Here is a 23,565-nt window from a genome sequence, read left to right on the forward strand (position 1 = left end):
CTTTTGACAAGTGGCTCCTGATTGTGCCCAGCCAGACTGCGGCAGTCCAGTGTCTGGGCTTTCAGAAGGACTATTTATATAGATTACTTCTTTCTTGTGGGGGCACTGCCTCTTGTTTCTTTGCATACCTCATGAATTTTTGTTGAAAATCAGACATTTTGAACATTAACATGTGGCTAATCAGAGGGTTCTCCCCTCCTAGGGTTTGTTTTCGCTGCTTGTTATAGTGATAGTCATTTATTACTTGTTAACTTTTCTAAACTGGTTTTATAAAGTCTGTATTCTTTGTCATGTGTGATACTGAAGTTTGTTTCATTTGTTTAGTGGGTAGCCAGTGATGAGACAAGTGTTTTCCTTCAATGTCTAGAACTAAAAGGAACCTCCCATCTTTGCAGATGAGCTCTGCTGCAGGTGGCCTTGCTGTAGGTGGCCTGGTGGTCATCTTGGTGAGAGCTGAGGGCCTTCTCAGGTCTTCTCTGAGCCAGGGCCTATTCTGGGAAGGCAGTTGGCCTTCTGGATTCCTAGGAATACATGGGGACTTTTCAAAACTCTTATTCCCCAAAGCATTTTGCTCACTAGCCTTCCTACCAGCCTTTTGGATTAGTCTTTTACTTATCAACTGTTATCCTCATGTAACAGCAAATAATGTATTTATTTGTTAGTTGGTAAATATTTTCAGCAAATACTCTCCAGCTCTCCACTTTAGCCCTGAGAGAGTACAGTCTTTTTGCTGGACTTCTCGGGAGCCACCAGGCAGGTCAGAGAAAATGCTTACAATTCTTTGTGAATGAAGTTTGTTCTGCTTTCTTGTGTGTGGGATGCTGGGGATCAAACCTGGGGCCTCAGTGCTTGCTAGGGAAGCTCTCTACCCAAGAGCTGCAGCCACAGCCCCAGGATAAAGTTTTTTTTTTTTAGTTGTTGGTGGACCTTTATTTTATTTAATTATTTATATGTGGTGCTGAGGATCAAACCCAGTGCCTCACACACGAGGCAAGCACTCTACCACTGGCGCACCAGGTGATATTTTTAAGGTTACTGCTGAGCAGGGGAAGGGGAAAGGAATCAAGGAAATTTCAAATGACACAAAGCTCACTATTTTCATCAAAATCCAGCTAGTTTTTCTTGATTATTTTATTATTGCTGTAGACTTTTGGTTCATTTATAGAGTTCTAAAAACAGTCAATTTCTGCCAGTTTATTTATTTATTTTTTAATTTTTGGTACCAGCAATTGAATCAGGGGATGGGGGTGCTTAACCACTGAGCCACATCCTCAGCCCCCCACCTTTTTTTTTTTTGCTATTGAAGTTTATTTAACAAAAAGTTTAATATGAAAATGTACATGACCCAATTTTCAAGTCATAGTTATACAGGGCTTCTGGAGGGAGGACACGGATTTCTCTGCTGAACAGCCGTTACTTATACTCGTTCTAAGGCTTCTAACATGATGATACTGTTTCCTCGTATCACCACCATTCCAGTATTGTTCTGTTGTCCACTAGTTGCCATCTCCACACATTCATCTATTACAAGATTCATGAAGGGATCAAATCCCCGCAATATTCCTTGAACATGTCTGCCACCATTTAATTTCAATGATAACTTCTTGTCCATAAATCTTTTCAGCTCTGGAGGGTGAGCTTTGCTCATATTGTCTACTCCGCAGGCTCAGAGATGCTTTTCCCAGCCCTTTTTTATATTTTATCTAGAGACAGGGTCTTGCTGAGTAGCTGAGGCTGGCTTTGAACTTGCGATCCTGAATTTGATTCCCAGCAAGAAACAAAACAAAAAATCCACTAACAGAACACCACCATGAGAAGTCATCATCGCCTGCTGGACTAGTATAGTATTTGTGGCTCATTATGGTATTTTTAAAAACCTATTTTCCCCTAAGATGAGTTACTGTAATGATTATTGCAAATACTGTCCTGTTGATAAAAGAAATGATTGATAAGCTGTTCAAGGAAATGATGGTAGGAATGGAGTATATAATTGTGTTTCCTCTGAAGATCATTTTTCAAAATACTGCTAATTTATCATTTGCTGATGTGTTTGGTTTTATGATATTTACTTGTTTTCCTGAAAGCTATATAATCATTCAAGAAGCAAATTCTCATTTAAAACCAAATTGTTTAACATAATGAGAGCCTACCCTTAGCATTCTCTGCTTTATTTTTCCTTTGTGTTTCATTTTCATCTTGTGACACAACAGAACCTGATCTAGAGGATTGGATTCAAAAGACATGCATTCTATTTTTTTTTTTTTTTTTTAATTTAGAGACAGGGTCTCACTGAGTTGCTTAGTGCCTCGCTTTTGCTGAGGCTGACTTTGAACTCGTGATCCTCCTGTCATGGCCTCCTGAGCTGCTGGGATTACAGGAACGGACCACCATGCCCAGCTAAGACATTAATTCTAATTGCTTGGCCTCCCATTAAATGGCCAGCTAAATGGCCTTGATTTCATCTCTCATATTCTCCACTAACAGTGTGAAGGACTTAGACTTGGGTCACATCCCATACCTGTTTATAAATAAAGTTTTATTGAAACACAGCCATACTCATTCATTAACATACTCATTCATTAACATCATGTTTATAATTACTTTTGTTCTGCCTCAGCAGAGTAGTTACAACAGTCTATTTGGCAGTAGGTCTAAAATACTTCCTCTCTGTCCTTTTCCAGTAAAAGTTTGCTGACTCTTCGCAATGAGGTTTCAGGTTATTAAAATTCTTGGTTCTAGGTTTGGAGTATGAGAGTCAACTATATTTTTTTCTGTTGGGTTGCTTCTTAGTAAATCATCAGAAAACTTCAACTTGAAGAAGGGAAACAGCACTAAATTACATATTCTTATTTGTTAGACAGCTGTCATATTTTGTCATCAGTGCTGTGGTTACAACTTCTAGAGCTCAGTGTCTTATTCAACTGGTAAGCTATTTCTTGGCTGCAGGATCAATCCCTAACTGGGAAGAGGAGCAGTGGACAAAAAAGCCATGTGCCAGTATTTAAAACTTACGCTCAGAAGTCTCGTAGGTCAGTTCTACCCATGTTTCTTTGGCTTACCTGTTGTCAGTGGCTCAGGGTGGTAGTATTCTTCAGGTACCCTGCAAGTTACTTGGTACCTTGAGTGGATGGTTAACCCTTTTACATGGCCATGTTGAGAATTTGAGCTTTAGAGGAAGCAGACAATGAAAAAGCGAGTGTTATCTCTGTTATGGTTTGGATGTGAGGTGTCCCCCAAAACTTCACATGTGAAACAATGCACGAAGGTTTGGAGGAGAAATAATTGGTTATATATAGCCTTAGCCTGATCAGTGAATTAATCCCTGATAGGATTAACTGGGTGGTAAGGAGGCTGGTGGGGTGTGGCTAGAGGAAGTGGTTCACTGAGGGCATGGCTTTAGGGTTTAGATTTTGTATCTGGAGAGTGGAGACTCTCTGTTTCCTGATTACGTGATGTTCAGCCTCACCATGAGCCCCAAGGAATGGAGCCTGCTGTCTATGGATGGAGACCTGGGAGGTTGGGGAATAAACTTTTCTCCTTTACAATTTTTCTGATTGAGTCCTTTAGTCACAGCAGCGAAATCACTGACTAAACAATCTCCCACAGCCACCTTTTAAAGATGTGCTAGTTTGAGAAGTTTGAAACTCTTGGCAAACCCTGGTTTTAAAATTCCTTGTGTGTTGTTCTTTAAGACTCGCCTATAACCAATAAATTGGCCAGTGAGCTTTTGGAATATATTCTAGTTTTTTCAACTTGCTTACTTAATGCTCAATGTAAGAATACAGTATGTTTTGGGATTTCTTTTTTGCAGAGTCTTGATGTCTGTAACTTTTATTTCCCACTCTTAACTGGTTCTCTGTCTCACTGAATGATACCAAGCCAGAGACCTGGTGAAGGCACAGCTTTCTCCCACACTGTGACCAGATTCTGTTGAACCTGCCTTCTGCAGAGCTCAACCCTGTCCTCTTCTCTCCATTTTCGTTGCCACCATTGCGGTCCGGGCATCTTTTGTCATTTTCTGACTCCTGACTTACTTCTCTAATCCATTCCTGGACCACCACTCCACTGAATTTTCTAAAATGCAAACTAATCATGCCACGTGTACCTGCTGCTCTTTCATTGTCTGCTTCCTCTAAAGCTCAAATTCTCAACATGGCCATGTTTATTCCCTTTATATTTTTCTGGGTGTTTCCAGTTTTGTCCTGTTGAGCTTATTTTCATGTCTGTAAAAATATAATCCAGAAATGTTTTTCTAGAGCATTATTTTATGGCTCAATATTTGGTAAGTATTTATTTCTTGCTTGTAAAGACTCAGAAGATTTAGTAGCAGGTAGTTGAGCAAAGCTGATTGTGATAGTCTGATTGTGATAGTCCAGTCTATTGAGCTTCCATCCTGATGCTCAGTAGATTGGTCCTTCTTGGGAGGGTTTGGCTAAGCCTGATGGTAGCTGCTGGGCTCTAAAGAAAGCTAGGTTGTTGGGCATGGTGGTCCATACCTGTAATCCTAGAGACTCTGGAGTCTGAGGCAGGAGGCCAGCCTTGGCAACTTATAGCGAGACCCTCAGCAATTAGTGAGACCTTGACTCAAATAAATAAATAAGGAAGGAAGGAGGAAAGGAGGAAGGAAGGGATTGGGAATGTAGCTCAGTGCTAAAGTAACCCTGGGTTTAATCCCCAGTATCCTCTCCCTCCCCCTGAAAAAGACAAGACAAATACAAAGCTATGTTAACATGGTTTTAGTTTTACTTTCTCAGCTGGGTATATAGCTCAGTTGGTAGAGTGTTTGCCTGGCATGCAGAAGGCCAGGGGTTCAATCCCTAGCACCACCAAAAGAAAAGTTTTACTTTCTCTGTAACCTGTTTTTTGAAGTTTAAACTATGTCCATTTCAGAACTAGTTGTTCATTGGTCTGGGTTAGACTCTGGACAAAAAATGTGAACCACAGTGCATTTTCCTCTTGCTTGTGGTCCTGTCTCTCAGAGGCCTTTTATGTTAGCCCTCTGTTTCAGATTTAAAAATCACTCCATGGACTTCCTAGGGGGACAAGAGATTTCTCTAAAATCCAAATACTTGCCTTTGAAGATACTCCAGTAATTTTAATTTTTAAGGCCAAAATGTTTTCATTATTTAAAATTCATTGACACAAAATTTCTTCGATCAACCAACTACTATCCTCCTCTTTTTTTTTTTTTTTTTTTAAATCTAGCCTAGTATTATGGAGTATAAAATAAAATTAATCCTGAATTCTGAAGCTTTGCAATTGTTTCAGTCACAGCTTTCTGTTATCATTAACTTTAAAAAGCAAGTTTAATTTAAAAAAATAATAGGCAATGTTTAAATATTAAGCCTTTAGAAAGAATCAGGGGTATATTGACCAAATCCTTCAGCATGAAGTGAGACATTGAGGAACACACAGTCATATGATGGATTTAAACTTTCTGTGATTAAGGGTTTCTGTGACATTTTGATTTTCTTTTAATAAGCATAATTTAGGAAAAGGTTTGTTTTTTAACTTTTTTTTTTTTCCCCCAAGTGAAAAGTTATCTGATTTCCTGCTTCTTAAGGAGGCAGCATAGAACAGGCTGCTTTGTCATTACTTATATTGGCCTGGGGGTTCTGTGAATATGGTGGTTCTTGAATATCTTGGAAATTCAAGGAAAAGTCTTGTGAAAGTGCATGAGTGCTTTTGTGGAGTGTGTTGTTCAGGTGGGTGTGGAGAGGAAGGCCCATAATTCAAACAGGTTCTCATTTCTCTCCCTCTGTTCTCTCTTCGGAATGTGACTGCCCAGCCAACATATCTACTTTGATAGGCCTCTGAAATCTAACGTCCATATTAGTTTCCTATTGCTGTTATAACAACTTAACTACAAATTTAGTGGCTTAAAACAACGTGGATTTATTATCCTACAGTTCTGGAGGTCAGTGTCTCTGGGCTTTCTGGGTGTGTGGGCAGGGTTCCGTTCCATCTTGCAGACCTGAGGGTGAACCCATGTTTTTGCCCCTTAGCTTCTAGAAGCCAGCGGTATTCCTTGGCTCATGGTCCCTTGCTTCATCTTCAAAGCAAACGTCTGCACTCCTCTCTTCTTCCTTCTGCATCCGTGTATCTTCTGCATCGTCTCATGAGTGTCTCTGACTCCAGTCCTCCTGCTTAGCTCTAGGAAGAAGCCTTTGTGGTTACATTGGGCCCCATAATCCAGGATCATCTCCCCTCAGAAGATACTCACTTCATCATACTTAACCAAAACCCCTTTACTGTGTTCAGTAACACCCACAAATTCTGGGGATTAGGACGGGACATCTTTAAGGGGGCCATTTTCCAGCCTGGCAAATCTCTTCCTCCTGAGTCTTTCCTCATTTCGTTTAATGGCACTTCTGTGATTAAGTGAGTTACGTGGGAGTCATTCTTGAAATAATTTCTCTTTATTTTTCCCGTCCTCTTATCTCATCACACCCACTCCCACCAGCACACCCCCTCCATGGAGTCGTATCCCAATCTGATCAAAATGTTCTCTGGCTGCTGCTGACCAACAGTATCTAGATGTATTCTTACCAATTTCCACCAGAAGCACCCTGTCTTAGCATTCTGGGGCCTTGGGCTCGCCCACCCTCTTCCTTTCACTCTTGGGTGTTCAGAGTTAATTATAGTACAGGGCTGTGTGGGCTAAGCGTCAGGACAGTGGCACCCAAAGGGCTACGGGATCAGATGGCAGTTACTTCATTTCAACCACGCGGAGATGGGAAGCAAAGGCTTCCACGGTCATAGACACTGTGGAGAGAATTTGGGTTGGTTGAGCATAATTATCCAGAAAGGCAATTAGGATTTCCATTAAAGATTTCAATCCCTTTTGTTCTTCTGATAGGGAACGTTTCTTCTCAATTATTGATAAGAGAATAAAATTAATTGAATCTGGTTATTTTGAATGACTTCTCGCCTCCCTTTCCTGGAGAAGGAACACGTTTTAAAAAGCTCTTAGGTGGCTGATTTCTGGTACGCAGATACACTATGCTTAGTCCAATTTGGTGAGGAGTCGGAGTCAGCCTTCGAATAAAACAAAGCACATGAAAAGATGAAATACCCATTGTTGAGATAATATCGAAATAGAGCTTCCACCGTCTATTATCCTGATTCCTTTTTCTGTAATGTCCCACATTTTAGGGTGACTTCACAGCTTAGAGAAATAAAGGGGGGAAAAGGGCCATTCCTTGAAATAGTCTATTGTTATAAAGAGAAGATCTGGAAATAACTAAATGTACAAGTTTTTCCTACTTTTAGGGGAAAAAAATCACTTATTGGATCTTTAGCAGTTTTTAATTGTTAAGATTCCTCTTTAATTAAAAGTTTTCAAGACATGAGGCAGTGGAAAGCATGTGAAGATGAAATATTTCAAGAAGTAAAGAATTCTGCAAATTGAAATTGATTTTTTTAAAGACAGTAATTCTACATTGAGCACCAGCCTCCCCCCCCGACCCCAAGTAGTATAAAGATGTACCCATTTACTTCTTCATCATTTGGTCAGTTTTGGTGTCACTGACTAAATTAATTAGTACAAAATTAGTAAGCACTGACATTTTAGTTTTATGAATTCAAATGCTCATTGATTATTTTTCCTCCAGTAAAGTATTAACATTTGCTATATCTTGTATTTTAGGCCAGATTTCCATTTGTGTTTTAGCAATTGGAACAGAAAATATATAACTAGTATGAACCTTATTTTGAAATACAACACAATGGGCCTGGGTTGTGGCTCAGTGGCAGAGCGCTTGCCTAGCATGCGCTAGGCAATATAAACAAATAAAAATAAAGGTATTGTGTCCATCTACAACCAAAAAAGTATATATTTTTTAAAAATACAATCACAAGTATTATTAAGGATATCTTCAGAGAGCCCTGAATGTGTCACACACAAGTTATTTAATTTTAGCAGGAGATAAACTTCCCTGTTTATTTTTATAAAACTAGTTTTAATGAGGCATAATTCACATGCCATATTATTTATGTGATAAGTGGCTGCTGTTCCCCACAGTATCTATATGTATTCTTACTAGTCTGGGGATTGAATCCAGGGCCTCGCACATGCCAGGCAAGTGGTCTACCACCCAGCTCCATCCCAGCTCTAATTAAAAAAAAAGATTTCCTATGGTGCTTTTAATGTTTTTCACATACTTACTGCTTCTTTTCCTAAGCAGTGGACAGAAATAAGTGTGTTGTGGTGTATTCTGTTGTAGAGGATGAGGCCTGGAGGTGGAATATTGAGAATATTGCTCTGGATAAGAAGGAGGAAACCAAGAAGGCAGGTGTCTTAGTGAAGAAATAGAGGGTAAAGACCTTGGGCTTGGGCTTTTCTCTTATCACTTTGGTAAGTGGGGCCTTTATGCACAGGTGGAACAGAGAAGGAATGTGGAGACGTCCCGATGTTCAGGATACAGCAGTGTCTGAGTGTTTTGCTCAGCTCCACTTCAGTGCCTGGTGTGTGATTGTCTCTGCCGCTTTGCAGACTCTGTTCCCACCTAACTGCGGTCTCCACCACCGCAGCCCCCTCCTGGCCTCTCTGCACCACATGATCCGGGTGCAGTATTCTTTGCTCTTCTGTCTTACATTCTTCCCCTGTTCTCAGTGGCTTCTCATCTCACTGAGAATAAAATTCAGAGGCCTTCCTGAGGCTTAGGCTCTGCAGGACTTGGCCCCTGCCCCTTTTCATTGTTAAAACATAGTTGTAGCGAGGTATGATTCACCTGGTCTGAGTTCCGACCTCTTACACTTGCTCTCAGCATTCCAGCCGCCTGGACCTCCCTGTTCCCCGCCACACACGCTAGCGTGCTCCCCCACCCCATCAGAGGTGGAGTCCTGCTCCCTGTTCCTGTGGCCTGCCTTTTCAGTTTTACTCTTCTCCATCAGGTTTTCTTGTACATAACCTGAGAGCATGTGCTTCTTTTTATTTTTTCCTCTCTCATTCCACATTTTTCCGTTGGTGTATTATAATTATATATAATAGTCATATCTGCACACCACATAACAATATAATTTGGCCAATATCATTCCCCAAAACTTGAGAATCTGTTTCTTTTACATTTTGTGCCGCCTCCCTCTCCCCTGGAATCTGCGTCCCTGGAGGGCGGGCTGGGTGTGCTCTAGGTACTCCTGTATCTTGGTGCCTTGACTGGTGCCTGTTCCTAGTGGGCACCTGACCCTGGTGCATGCGCAGTACATTCTGTAGGACTCACATTCTGACCTCCCTGGGGGTGGGGTGTTGTGTGTCAAGTACTGAATGCATCTCTTGGGTGAGACCCTGGGCTAACTGCTCCAGTGCCTGGGGCAGCTGTTAGGGCAGGTTTCCATCTCTGGTCCAGCCAACCAGTAGTGGCCAGAACATATAAGGTTCTATTTCTCTTGATATCCCTTTCTTTCCACTTGGAGGCTGGTCCCTCCAAAGTATGAAGTTTCCATTCTTGGTTCATGAGAAAAATTTGGGTGGATATTATGCTGTAGAATGGTTGCTTCCCATTTTGAGCTAAGAACCTAGAGGAGTGATAGGAAGGGGTATTTTTGGGTTTTCTTTGCTGCGTGGCCGTGGCTCATATCCTTGCGTGCGTGCTCTGCCTAGTTGTGCTTCTCTGGTTCTCAAAAAAAAAAAAAAAAATTAAGATACTGGGTGTTGAACCCAGTATCAGTGCTTTACCACTGAGCTACATTCCTAGCCCTTTACAATTTTTTTAAAAGATTTTATTTTTAAATTTTGAGATAGTTTTCCTAAGCTGCTGAGGGTCTCACTACGTTGCCTAGGCTGGACTTGAACTTCAGCCTCCTGAGTTGCTGGGATTACAGGTGTGCGCCACGATGCCCGGCTCTTCTTCTCTTGTTCTTGATTGGTTTGTCTTTCCCTTCAGCTTTCCTTTCTTGTTCCTCATTTCTTGTGTTCCCTCGGCTCCCATGTTGCTTGACCCTCTGTCTCATTCCAGTGCTTGCTTAGCTTTTGTTCTGACCTATGAGAAGCCTCTCTGTTTGCCTGCTTTGAGTGATCTTTCTCTCCTATTTTCCTTATGGCTGGACAGGAGTGAGGAAGAGAACTGTGCTGGAACATTCTTTCCTCCTTTCATCCTTCTATTTAATTAATATTTGAAAACCTCTGTGGGGCTGGGGGTGTAGCTCAGTGGTAGAGCGCTTGCCTAGCCCATATGAGGCACTGGGTTCGATCCTCAGCCCCACATATAAATAAATAAATAAGTAAATATTGTGCCCATCAACATCTAAAAAAATGATACAAATGAATTAATAAAAAGAAGAAAACCTATTTTGTGTAAGACTTACGTCAGGTCTGGGTTATCTCAGTAATCAAAGTACCCAGGTTCACATAGTGTGTTTTGGGGATACAAACAAGTTAATTGGATGTTTATTATTCATTTATTCATTCATTCAGTGAGTATTTATTGAGACTGGGATACAGTGGTGGATAAAAACAAAAATTCTTACTCTTGCGCACCTTACATTTGGTAAGACAGACATGTGTTCAGTAGAGAACTACACACACCAATGTTAGATCATAGGCGTGTTGAGCACAATAGGGGCTGGTTCTGATCAGGAGAGCCAGGGATAGCTTTGAGAAAATAATGGGTGAATTAAGAATCTGAAGGCACAGGAAGAATAATTAGGCAAGGGCTACACGGGAGAGGGAACAGAAGATGTCAGAGTCTGAGGCTGAGAGGGTACTTAGAGCATTTGAGGACGAGTAAGCACAGAGAACAGGAGAGCCATGCCCCATGGGGCAGGAGAACAGGCTGGGGTCAGATCTCGCAGGGCTTTGTAGACTGTGAGGATTTCATCCTTATTCTATGAGCAACAGGATACCTTTGAAGGGCTATAAGCAGGGAGAAAAGGGGAGAAAGAGACAAAAAGTATTTTTATTTTTAAAACCCTGGTCTGAATGCTGTGGGGAATAAATGGAGTTGGGTGGAGCTTTAGGCATGAGAAGGACATGGGGTGCCAGTCAGAGGCTCTGGTGGCCGTCTAGATGCAAGGTGAGCTTCAGGATTGGCAAGGATTTTTAAGTTTCCCTGTCGCCCTCGCTTCCTATTAAATGTATTTATTTGTCAAAAAAATTGCTTTTGAAAATTGACTTCCTACAAAAAACATGGATGTAATAAGTCAAATGAGAAATACAGGATGAGTTGATGACTTGAAGGTATATGAATGGAGTAATAGCAGAAAATCAAGGATAAAAATAATGAGCAGTCAAGTACAAAACTTAACCCTGCATTCTCGGTGGCCTAAACACACAAGGGAATAGGGCAGGCCATGTGATTGTTTATAAAATGCCGATCATGCATCATAATCTTTTCTTCATTCTAAGCGTTTAAAGTACTTTATTATAGGAGTGATATTAACAACCTGGATGGGTCCAGGTTGTTGACACCCAATACCTCCAGAGCATTTATCTAATTTTAATAGTAGTTCACATTGGTATTTATTTATTTATTTATTTGATACTGGGGATTGAACCCAGGGACACTTAATCACCAAGCCAATCTCCAGCACACACCCCTGCTTTTTTATTTTTTTAATTTAGAGGCAGGGTCTCCCTGAGTTGCTTAGAGCCTCAATAAATTGGTGAGGCTGGCTTTGAACTCATGATCTTCCTTCCTTAGCCTCCTGAGCTGCTGGGATTACAGGCGTGTGCCACCACGACTGGCCACATTGATTTTTTTTTTAAATATTTTTTTAGTTGTCAGGGGACACTCATTTTGCTTATTTGTATTCCATGCTGAGAATCGAACCCAGTGCCTCACACGGGCTAGGCAAGCGCTCTAGCATTGAGCCGTAGCCCCAGCCCCACAGTGGTATTTTAAAAAGCAAAAAAATTCAGAAGCATTCAGAGCTGGGCTGCATATATGTGTTTGTTAGGCCCCTTGTTAAAGGTTGAGGGGGAGACGGGGGTCAGAAAGAGGAGCATAGAGGGCTGAGGTTGTGGCTCAGTGGTAGAGCGCTCGCCTCACATGTGTAAGGCCCTGGGTTCTATCCTGTGCACCACATACAAATAAATGAAAATAAGTGTATTTGTCCAACTACAAATAAAAAATAAATATTAAAAAAAAAAAAGAAAAAAGAAAGAGGAGCATAGGAAGGTAGCGGAGGGGAGAAACGAGCCCAGGTGAGAAGCCCAGGAAGCAGGTTTGGGCAGGAAGCAGGTCCTTGTTATAAGTCCTTGAAACTTTGCCTTTGCCATCTCAGATACTCTTGCGTTCCCTGCCTTTCTAATAGCTTTTTAACTTGTATGCACAATTGTTTTTTCCCATGGAATGCATCCTTCCTGTCACATAAGACACGTAAGTCAGGGACAAAGAAACCGTGCCCAGGAGTGGTAGTCTTGTTTGTTAGCAGTTCACATTCCAGCCACAAACACACACTTACAGAACCAAGAACCTTAAAAACAGTCCTTCAAAGTGATTCCCAGTGACTCTCCTATGGGTCGTCTGCCCTGTCCACCCCACCTGTCCGCCCCCGCCCACCCCACCCCAACAGCTTCAGCTCTTCTCTTTATCCTTCTGGCATAGCATTAGGCCCAAAGGCCCAGGAGGGGCCCAGATTGGCCAGGCAGACGAGTCCAGCAGGGAAGGAGAAGTCCGATAAGTCCAAATGGTTGGCACCCAGCATTTCAGCTCTTGAGACAGAGTCACTAATCCACGTTCGGTGATAGCTGACATTGGTGTAGACCCCAGGAAGAAGTTTGCCACATTGCATTCCCCAGCTCACCACTCCTATCTGGATCCACACACCATCGATGTTGCAGGACAGAGGCCCTCCAGAGTCGCCCTAGGAGAGAGAGAGGTCATGAGTGCCGTGCAGGGCATGCAGAGGAGAGCAGTCACAGGGATGGAGAGTTCTGTGGAACTGGGCCTTGAGGCTGATGGAACTCTCTGGAAGCTGGGCTTCCACTACTTTGGAGAAGGATCACGGGAATTCTAGAATCACTAAATTGGCGGGGAGCTAAGCAAAATATGTTGGAAATTTCAAAATATTTGTCTGACCGATGAATCCAAGTAAGATTTATGTGATGTGTTTTTGACGCATCAGGCTTTTAACTCACAATGCTACATGTATCCAGGGAATGAACCACCCTGATCTTTCTGTTCTTAGTTACTTACTGCTCTTTCTTTGTGTTAAAATAATTATTTCTAACGTGAAGTAATAGTGACCATGGCTGTTAGTATGTCTCTGTCTTGTTTTTTCTTTTTTGTAACAGTTTTGAGATAGGAGTCATATAACCACACATTCATGCGTGGACAGTGCACTACCAAGAGCAGGGCGCAGTGGCACGCTCCTGTAATTCTAGCAATTTGGGAGGCTGAGATAGGATTATTACAAGTTGGAGACCAGACTCAGCAACTTGGTGAGACCCTGTCTCAAAAACTAAAATGGGCTAGGGAGGTAGCTCAGTGGTAGAGCAACCCTGGGTTAAATTCCCAGTACCAAAAATAAAAAATAAAAGTGCACCTACAGGTGGTTTTTTAACATACTTAGGATGTTGTACAACCATTGCCACCACCCACATTGGAACGTTCTCCTCATCCCCAAAGGAGACCCTGTGCGTATTTGTTCTCAGCTCATTTTTTCCTAGCCCTCTCAGCCCAAGGCCAACTGGTAATCTACTTTTTGCCCCTGAGGATCTGCCTCTTGTGGATATTTTATATTGATGGAATCATGTGATACGTGGCCTTTTGTGACTAGCTTCTTGTACTTGGCATACTCTTTCTTATCTATCAGCACTTCATTCCTTTTTATTGCTGAATAATGTTCTATTATATTAATGTACCATGGTTTGTTCATTTATCAGCTGATGGACACCTGGGGGTTTCCACCTCTTGGCTATTATAAATAATACTGCTGTGAAATTAATGCACAAATAATTATTATAGGGATATGTTTTCATTTCTCCTGGGTGTTTGCATAGGAGTGGAACCTTGAGTCATATAGTAATTAATCTTTTGAGGAATTGCTGGTTTTCCAAAGGAGCTGCCTCATTTTACATCCTGAGCAAAGTCTATGAAGCTTCTACTTTTTCTTTCTTTTTTTTTTTAATATTTATTTTTTAGTTGTAGTTGGACACAATACCTTTTATGTTTATGTGGTGCTGAGGATTGAACCCAGGGCCTCGCATATGCTAGGCGAGTGCTCTACCGCTGAGCCACAGCCTGAGCCCAGCTTCCACTTTTCTACATCCTTGTCAGCTCTTGTTATTATCTGTCTTTATTTTAGCCATCCTTGGGGGTGTGAATCAGTATCTCATTATGGTTAGGATTTGCTTTTACCTGATGGTCACTGATATTAAGCCTTCTTCATGTGCTTACTGACTATTTGTATATTTTATGAGAAATATCTATTCTATTTTAAAAATTATATTGACTTTATTATCAAGATGTGCTTTCAATGTATTCTAGATGCAGATTCCTTATCAAACATATGATTTTGAAATTCCTCCCATTTCAAGGGTTACCTTTCTACTTCCTTGATGGTGTCCCTTGAAGCACAGAAGTTCTGAATTTTTTTAAATTTATTTTTTAGTTGTTTATTTTATTTTATTTTATTTTTTTTTAATTTTATTTATTTTGTTTATTTTTATGTGGTGCTGAGGATTGAACCCAGGGCCTCACACGTGCTAGGAGAGTGCTCTACCACTGAGCCACAACCCCAGCCCCAGAAGTTCCGAATTTTGAAGAACTCTATTTTTCTTTTGTTGCTGAATGCATATTTAAGAAAATGTTGCCTAATCAAGCTCATAAAGATTTACCCATATTATTTTTTCTAAAAGTGTTATTGTTTTAAATCCAGCCAGGAACTGTGGTGATTTGGGAGGCTGAGGCAAAGAACTGCAAGTTCCAGGCCAACCTGGGCAATTTAGGGAGATCCTGTCACAAAATAAAAGCTAGAAAAGGGATGGGGATGTGGCTCAGTCGTAGAGCATCTCCGGGTTCAATCCCCAGTACTGCAAAAAAAAAAAAAGTGTTATGTTTTAATTTTTATAGGTCATAGATTCATTTTGGATTAATTTTTGTATATATGAGGCAGGGGTCCAACTTTATCTTGTCCCAGCACTATTTGTTGAAATTACTGTTCTTTGCTCATGAATTGTTCTTTGACTAAAATTAATTGATCATACATAGAAGGGTTTATTTCTGAACTCTCAGTTCTGTCCTGTTCATCTGTATGTCTAGCCGTATGCCAGTCCTGTTCTTGTCTACTGCTGCTTTGTGGTAAATTTTGCAATCAGAAAGTGTGTATCTTCCAGCTTTGTTATTCTTTTGTCAAGATTATTTGGCCCTCTTGAATCTCCATGTGAATTTTAGGATCTGCTTATGAAATTCTGCAAAGAAACCAGCTGGGGTTTTTTTTTTTTTTTTTTTTTTTTTTAAAGAGAGAGAGAGAGAATTTTTTAATATCTATTTTTTAGTTTTCAGTGGTCACAACATCTTTATTTTTTTATTTTTATGTGGTGCTGAAGATCGAACCCAGCCCCCGCTGCACATGCTAGGTGATCGTGCTACCACTTGAGCCACATCCCCACATGATTTTGAAATTTCCTTTTCAAAAGGGTTTTGATAGTGATTGTGTTGAATTTAAGTCTTTTGTTCACTGAACACAGAACGTCTTTTCATTGAAGTCTTTGATTTTTCCTTCCTCCCTTTCCTTTTTTTTTTTAATAGTATAAAGAGTTGAAGCCACGTTCCCATGTATTCTAGGCAAGCACTTATTTATTTATTTATTTGGTATTGGGGATTAAACTCAGGGGCACTTAACCACTGAGCCACATCCCCAGCCCTTCTTTGTACTTTATATTTAGAGACAGGGTCTCTCTGAGTTGCTTAGGACCTTGCTAACTTGAAATCCTCCTGTCTCAGCCTCCTGAGCCTCTGGGATTATGTCATTTAATTTTGAAACAGGGTTTCACTAGTTGTTCAAACTGGCCTGGAATTTATGATCATCCTGTGCCACCATGCCGGGTTTCGGTCTTTAATATTTTTCCAATAATACTTTTGTAGTTTAGAGTGTAAGTTTTCTACTTCTGTTACATGTTTTTCCTTAGTGTTTGATTTGTTCAATTCTTTTGGTGCTGGGGTTTGAACCTCAGGCCTGTGCATGCTAAGCACAAGCTTGACAGCTGAGCTTTACCCACAGCTATAGAAAAAAACGAGTTAGAAAATGTTCCTTCCTCTATTTCTGTGGAAGAGTTTCTTCTTTAAATATTGAGTAGAATTTACCAGTGAAACTATCTGAGCCTGGGCTTTTTTTTTTTTTTGTTTGTTTGTTTGTTTTAAGTCACTAATGCTGTCTCCTTACCTATCCTCGGTTTATTCAGATCATTTATTTCTTCTTGAGTTAGTTATGGTAGTTTGCATGTTTCTGTAAATTTGGCCATATCATCTTAGTGTTCAAGTTTATTGGCATGCCATTATTCATAGTATTATCTTACAATTCTTTTTATTTTTGGTAATAATATTCCCCATTATTTACCTATTTATTTTGGTACTAGGGATTGAACCCAGGGGCACTTTACCACTGAGCCACATCCCCAGACCTTCTTATTTTTTATTTTGAGACAGTGTCTTTCTTACTAAGTTGCTGAAGCTGGTCTTGAACTTGCAATCCTCCTGCTTCAGCCTCCCTGGTCTCTGGGATTATAGAAGTGTACCACATGCCAGCTCCCCTTGTTTATCCCTAACTTTAATATTTGTGTAAAAAATATTTCCTGGGCTGGGGATGTGGCTCAAGTGGTAGGACGCTTGCCTGGCATGTGTGCGGCCCGGGTTCGATCCTCAGCACCACATACAAACAAAGATGTTTTGTCTGCCGAAAACTAAAAAATAAATATTAAAAAAATTCTCTCTCTCTGTCTCTCTCTGTATCTCTCTCTCTCTTTAAAAAAATATTTAAAAAATATTTCCTAATTTCCTTTGTGATTCATTTTTTTGACCCATTGATTATTTAGGAGTGTGTTAATTTCCACCTATTTAGAATTTTCTGTATTTCTCTGTTAAACAGCAACCTACAGTCTTTCTAGCTTGGGGAATCAGAGGGCAAAGTTCAAAGCTGTCACAGCAGTTGGAAAGTGAAGGGAGAAATGCCAGGAAGGAGAGAGCCACAGAGGGAGTCCCAAATGCAAACTGTGCTCCAATCTGTGGCTGACTCCCGGACTATGTATATTGACAGGTTGGATCGTGAGCAGCTCAGCTAAAGAACTGCTTCTGCCTGTCAGAGGAGAGATAGGCTAGCTATCGGGGTTAGCCAAGTTAACTGCCTGTTAAAACAGGAAATCTGCTTTAGGAGGCACATCCAAAATTCACATTCTCCACAGTGTATCACCGACAATGTCCAGAATACAATCCAAAATTACTAGATATTACAACAAGAAAACAGCAACAAAAAGACAAAGGAAAATATTCCCATGATAAACTGGAAACTGTTATTCAGGAGAAAAAGCAATCACTGGAGAATGACCATGAGATAACTCCGATTTTGGAATAGGCAAAGATTTAAAATAGCTACTTTAATCTCAGCAGCTGGAGAGGCTGAGGCAGGAGGCTCAAGGCTTGAGAGTTCAAAACCAGCCTCAGCAACAGTGAGGCACTAAGCAACTCAGTGAGACCTTGTTTCTAAATAAAATACGAAGTAGGGCTGAGGATGTGGCTTAGTGGTCGAGTGTCCTGAGTTCAATCCCCAGTACACCATCCCCCCGCAAAAAAAAAAGCTACTTTAACTGTGATCAACTCATGTGAAGGGAAAAAACATTAATGAACATACAGGTAACAGAAATAGGAAATCTTGGCAGAGATTTTGAAAAATGTGTGTGTGTGGTGGGGTGGGGAACCAAATGGTCATACTAAAACTAAAACTAAAACCTGCAAAAAAAAATCTCATGGGCCAGAGTGGTAGCTCATGGTAGCTGGGGTGGAGCGCTTGCCTAGCATGTGTGAGGCACTGGGTTCAATTCTCAGCACTGCATATAAAAAAATAAAATAAAGGTCCATCAACAACTAAAAAATAAATATATTATAAAAGAAGCTCACTAGCTGAGCTTAACTTTAAGATCTTAAAGCAGTGAGGCAGTGATCTTGAATGTAGACTAATTAAGTTGAATTATTAAGTTTGATTATTTAGTTTGAAGAACAGAAAAAAGTAAAATAAAACAGACCTATATGAAAATATCAAAAGGTGCAACTTACAAAGTTATTGTTTCAACTAGGAGAGAAGAGAGAAATGAGGCAGAATGATTTTTGAAGGAATTGTGACTGAAAAAATTTACAGTTTAGTGAAAAAATAGAATCAAAACCCGTAAACAGTGAGCTGTAAATAGAATAAATACAAAGAAAACCACACCTGCACACCACCTTCAAGCCACTGCCAGTCAGAGGTAGAGGAAGAAATATTGATAGCAGTCGGAGCAAAACACCGCCTCATTCTTGGCAGAACCAGGATTCAAGTGGTGGCTGACTTTTCATCAGACAGTTGTGATCGAAAGACAACAGAATGACATATTTAAGGTATATGATGAAATGTTCTTAAAAAATGATTGCATGTCCATCTTAATATATTAAAATTGATAGGTCTGTAAAAGTCTAACCACTGGTCTATATCAGTAAGTCTTATCGTTAAAGAGATTAAATGTATGGTTGTAAGTAAGTGTTTCATACAGGTAGCACAAGAATCACTGTCAGAACCCTCATCTGGCTCTAATTTACCGTTTACAGGTAGGAAAACTTGGATCCAAGTTAAGATGTCTTTAAAAAAATTTTTTTTTTAGTTGTAGAAGGATATAATACAAGGGTATTTATTTATCTTTTATTATTTATCTATTATTTATTTATCTTATTTGTTTATTTTTATGTGACACTGAAGATCGAACCCAGTGCCTCACACGTGTGAGGCAAGGACTCTACCACCCAGCTACAACCCCAGCCCCCAAATTAAGATCTCTTTTAGTCAGCGTTTTTGTTGCTTCAATCAAAAGACCGATCAAGAATAGCATAAAAAAGGAAAAGTTTATTTCGGCTCATGGTTTCCGAGGTCTCAGTTCATAGATGGCTGCCTCCATAGTTGTGGGCCTAAGGGGAGGCAGAGCGTCATGGCAGAGAGGCATGGTGGAGGAAGTCAGCTCAGTAGGTGGTGACAGGAAGCAGAGAAAGAGGGCTCTGCTCAAGAGGGACAAAATATAAACCTCAAGGATTGGCCCCCAGGGACCCACCTTCTCTAGCACGTCCTGTCTGCCTACAGGTACCACTCAGTACCTGTCAGCAAATTAACGCACTGATTAGGTTAAGACTTTCATTCCCAATCATTTCACCTCTGAACTTTCTTGCATCGTCTCTTGTGAGATTTTTGGCAACACCACATATGTAAACCACAATACTAACCACGCAGCTATCCTTATTTTTTTTAACATCACCAGCACATATCTTGTCTTCCTCCAGGACTGGCTCCAGTCCTGGGATGAAAATGCCAACGGGGTTAAAGAGTCGTTCACAAGCCTGATAGTTAAAAATGGGTATTTCAACTTCCTGGAGAGTAGAAGGGTAAGAATCTGCAGAAGAAAATGAGAATGAAAGATTAAAGTCACCTGGATCAGTACAGGGACCACACTCTGTCATGAGTGCAGAAGTCTGTCAGGGTCCAACCATATTTGCTTATGGAAGGATCCTTTGGTATAGTTAAATCACCACACCTGGCTACCACTTTAAAGAATACCAGATTCTCTCCAAACTTCAAGTCAGGGTTACTAACTTCTGACGGAGAGAGGTCATTATGTGTTTCCGTTGTTAGTATCTGCTCTTCCAGCTATAGCTGGACTCTAGGCAGGATACAAGAGTAAATACAACGAAAGCGTAAATGTCAAAAGGTATTTTATTTGAAGACTGTAGATAATATCATTGGCTTGATCTGATTTAATTTTAAAAATTTATTATGGTGAGGTTATGTTTAGAATGCGAATGTTCTGGTACAGGTACAAGAGGGTAAATTCTTACCTGATTCCTCCTCAGTTTTTCCCCATCCAGTCACCCAACAAGAGGCTGGAAGTGTCAGTGGCCTTGTGATATTGGGCAGGCAGATGGGCAGGATGAGAGGAGTGAAGGTGACCCTGGAGGACAGCTTCAGCAAGGCAATGTCTGCAGTGGTGGTGTTGTGTTTGGGATGGATGATGATTCGGGACACATAGTACTCCTTGCCCCCCTGGGAGTTCTGTACCTTGTTGGATCCCAGCCACACGCTGTAAAAGGAAACCCAGGACCTAAGGCGGGAAGGAAGAGGAGATTTAAAGTGAGCATGCTTATGGCCTCCCTGGGGCAGAACAAGCTGCCCACATCCAGCACGACTTCTCCACGTAAGAAAGAGGGGTAGCTGGTGGCACACGCCTGTGACCCCAGCGACTCAGGAGGCCAAGGCAGGAAGATCGCCAGTTCATAGCAACTTAGCAAGATCCTGTCTCAAAATAAAAAGGGCTGGGGATGTGGCTCAGTGATCAGGCACCTTGGGTTCAATCCCTGGTACAAAACAAGAGAAAAAAAAATCAAGAAAAAGAGAGACAGAGGCGGGTGGCTGAGTGGAAATTCCCCAGGGCACCTCCATCCGGGACTGGGGGTGGCCTGTGGTCTCCTCTCTCCTTCCTCACCTCCCTGTGCTACGGCCACAGCTTCGTCCTGCACGTTCTCCCCTGTCTCCCACTTCCCCTTCCCCTTCTCAAGGTTTCGGCCATCACCTAGGTACTTAGTAATCGTTGCTCCTTAGGGCCAGTTTTGATTGCTGTTCTGACCACTATACGTCCATCTCTACAGAAAATTCTAAGGCAAAATGTAACCCAAGTTATTATGATTAAAAATGTCGGGCAGTTTAACAAAATGTACAAAATAAATAAACTTTAAAAGTTTCCTGCTCCACCACTATCAGATTACATTATTTATTTGGAGGTGGTCACTTTCAGCTTTTTAAGCCCTTTCTAATTTCCCTCCTATTTTCAAGAAAAATGGTGCTATGCTCTTTCTCAAAAATTCCCTTCCAGTTCTGGATACCGAGTTCCTGATGTGGCAGGTGAGGATGGAGCTTGCTTTTTTTTTTTTTTTTTTGGTACCAGGGATTGAACCGAGGGACACTTAAACATCGAGCCACAGCCCAGCCCTTTTTAAATGTTTTGTTTAGATACAGGATGTCACTGAGTTGCTTAGGGCCTCACTCGTGCTGAGGTTGTCTTTAAACTCAAAATCCTCCTGCCTCAGCCTCCCGAGCTGCTGAGATGGTAGGCGTCCGCCACTGTGCCGGGCAGTTGGAGCTTTCTTAACATCATTGTCCATGTGCTGTCTTCATCTTTGTTTCCCTGTGTCTTCTTAACTAATGTCATCCTGAGTTTTTGTTAGATCAGTATATAATGTGTATGTTCCCACAACTATGTTGGCATTATTATTGTTATTATTATCATTATTATTATCGGTACTAGGAATTGAACCCAGGGGCCTTAACCACTGAGTCACATCCCCAGCCATTTTTATACATTATTTAGAGACAGGGTCTCACCTAGTTGCTTAGGGCTTTGCTAAGTTGGCTGAGGCTGGTTTTGAACTTGTGATCCTCCTACCTCAGCCTCCCTTGTGGCTGGGATTACCCACCCCCGGCTTACGTCAGCATTATTCTCTGTGGGTCACATTGGGTCCTGTGATTGTATTTCTTGTAAAATCTTTTGCTTCTCCTGGAGTTAATGTTTCTCACTGTGTTTTCTCAGTTCTTTTATATACCCATCACTAATTCCTCATTCTTTCCCCAAACTGTCTCCCAAAAGTCTAAGTCTCCACCCAATTTTTTCGGACCTGTCGGGCCTTTTAGGGACTGTCTTTTGGAGCCCTGTGCCCTGCTGTTCCCATCTAGGCCACTGTACAGCTGTCATCTTGGCTCTTTCCTTTATTCTTTGTGATTTTCTTGGAGAGTCTCTTCTGTGCTCTTTCCCCTTTTGTCTGGGTCCCATGTTTTCTTGTTCTTTTTTCCCCATTTATTTTGGTGAAACGCAGTCTACTGTAACTTCCTGGTGAACTGTGTGTGGGAGGTAACATTTTTGCTGCTTTGCATATTCGAAACGTCTTATTTCCTCCCCCTTCTTAGTTCACAGTTTGTATAGGGGTAGAATTTTAGGTTGCAGATCATTTTCCCTCAGCATTTTGAAGTCATTCCTCCATTTTCTTTGAGCTTTCACTGTTATTGAAAAGTCCTATTATTTTGACTTCTGTGCCTATTAGTCATCTTTGTCCCAAAGCTTTGTGGCTTCAAACGACAAACATTTTACCGCACAGATTCTGTGGGTTGGAAGTCAGGTGTGACTTAATGGGCTGCCTCTGACTCGGGGACTATCGTAGGGCTGTGGTCAGGGGGTCTGCAGTCATCTCAGTGCTGGATGGGGGAGCACCCCGTTTCCAGGGTCACTGATGTTGGCTTTGGGCCTTGGCTGGCTGTCAGCTAAGGATACCGGTTCCATGTGGGCCACTTGCTTCCCTCACATGATGGCTCCAAGACAGAACTCAGAATGTGTTTGTGATCCAGGAAAATTCAAGACCAAACCTCCTGATTGATATTTAGGAAATGATTTGATAAAAACTTAGAAAAGTGTCTAATACAGTGCTGTCTCCGTCACTTCTTTTTCTGCCTCCATGCCCCGTCCCCACAGGCTCCTAGTTCTGGAGTCCAGAGTGACCTCTGGTTTCTTTCTGCCTTGCTCTTCTCACCACTTTCATTGGTCTATTGGTTCATCATGAAATCATCCAGATACTGATGGATGCCCTGCCGGGGGCTGGCTACCAAGAGGAACTCACGATTTTATACAGTGTGCTGCTGTCAGGACCCAGCTGTCACTGATGAGGGACCCTCCACAGACGTGGTCGCCGGAAAAGCGCAGGCTGGCCTGCCATGGCCAATGCCCCCCAGCAGCATCCTGGCCACCCACGATGCGGCTTTCATGAGAAGGTCGACCACACACTACGGAGAGAAGAGAAAGCGCACTGTGGATATCTTGGAGTCCTTTCCTGTGGTCCCCATCTTACCATCTGCAAACTCCCATGTCCCTGAAGGACCAGACCCCTCCCTAGACTTAATGCTCAATCCTATTCCAGTTTCAAACCCCACAGTCTTTTGCCGGGTGGAGGAGTACCAGGGATTGAACTCAGGGGCACTCGACCACTGAGTTACATCCCCAGCCCTGTTTTGTGTTTTATTTAGAGACAGGGTCTCACTGAGTTGCTTAGTGCCTTGCTTTTGCTGAGAGTGGCTTTGAACTTTGATCCTCCTGCCTCAGCCTCCCAAACCTCTGGGATTATAGGCCTGCAACACCATGCCCAGCACCAAATCCCACAGTCGTGAGTAGAAACCACTCACCTGATCGCAGACCTTTCTTTTTGTGAAAAGAGCCTGGGCAAGACCCTAAGGAAGATATGCTATATCATTAATATTATAATAATACTTCTTATGTCTAGATCCACTGAACAGAGCAGCGTCCCTTCCATTTAAACTTTCCAGATGGATGTTCAAGGCTAAAATTAATAAATATCTACC

At 41.5% G+C, this 23,565-nt stretch overlaps 2 protein-coding genes across 4 annotated transcripts in view; one reads left to right on the top strand and one right to left on the bottom strand.

Annotated features, from left to right (window-relative positions):
- Positions 1-23,565, top strand: part of Sh3d19 (SH3 domain containing 19) — a 181,970-nt gene that overhangs the window by 15,137 nt on the left and 143,268 nt on the right. The gene's annotated exons all lie outside the window — the stretch shown is intronic.
- Positions 1,291-1,663, bottom strand: LOC124102498 (small nuclear ribonucleoprotein G-like). The gene has a single exon (XM_046458833.2). It carries the CDS (start codon positions 1,646-1,648, stop codon positions 1,418-1,420), a length of 231 nt encoding a protein of 76 aa, XP_046314789.1. The 5' UTR covers positions 1,649-1,663; the 3' UTR covers positions 1,291-1,417.

This window comes from Marmota monax, unplaced genomic scaffold (genome assembly GCF_021218885.2).
Source record: "Marmota monax isolate L192 unplaced genomic scaffold, Marmota_monax_Labrador192_F-V1.1 WCK01_AAM20220418_F8-fsc00002, whole genome shotgun sequence".
Taxonomy (NCBI): Eukaryota; Metazoa; Chordata; class Mammalia; order Rodentia; family Sciuridae; genus Marmota; species Marmota monax.

What these genes read in the sequence shown, in the direction of transcription:
- LOC124102498 (XM_046458833.2), bottom strand. Translation starts at nt 1,648, where the DNA reads ATGAGCAAAGCTCACCCTCCAGAGCTGAAAAGATTTATGGACAAGAAG.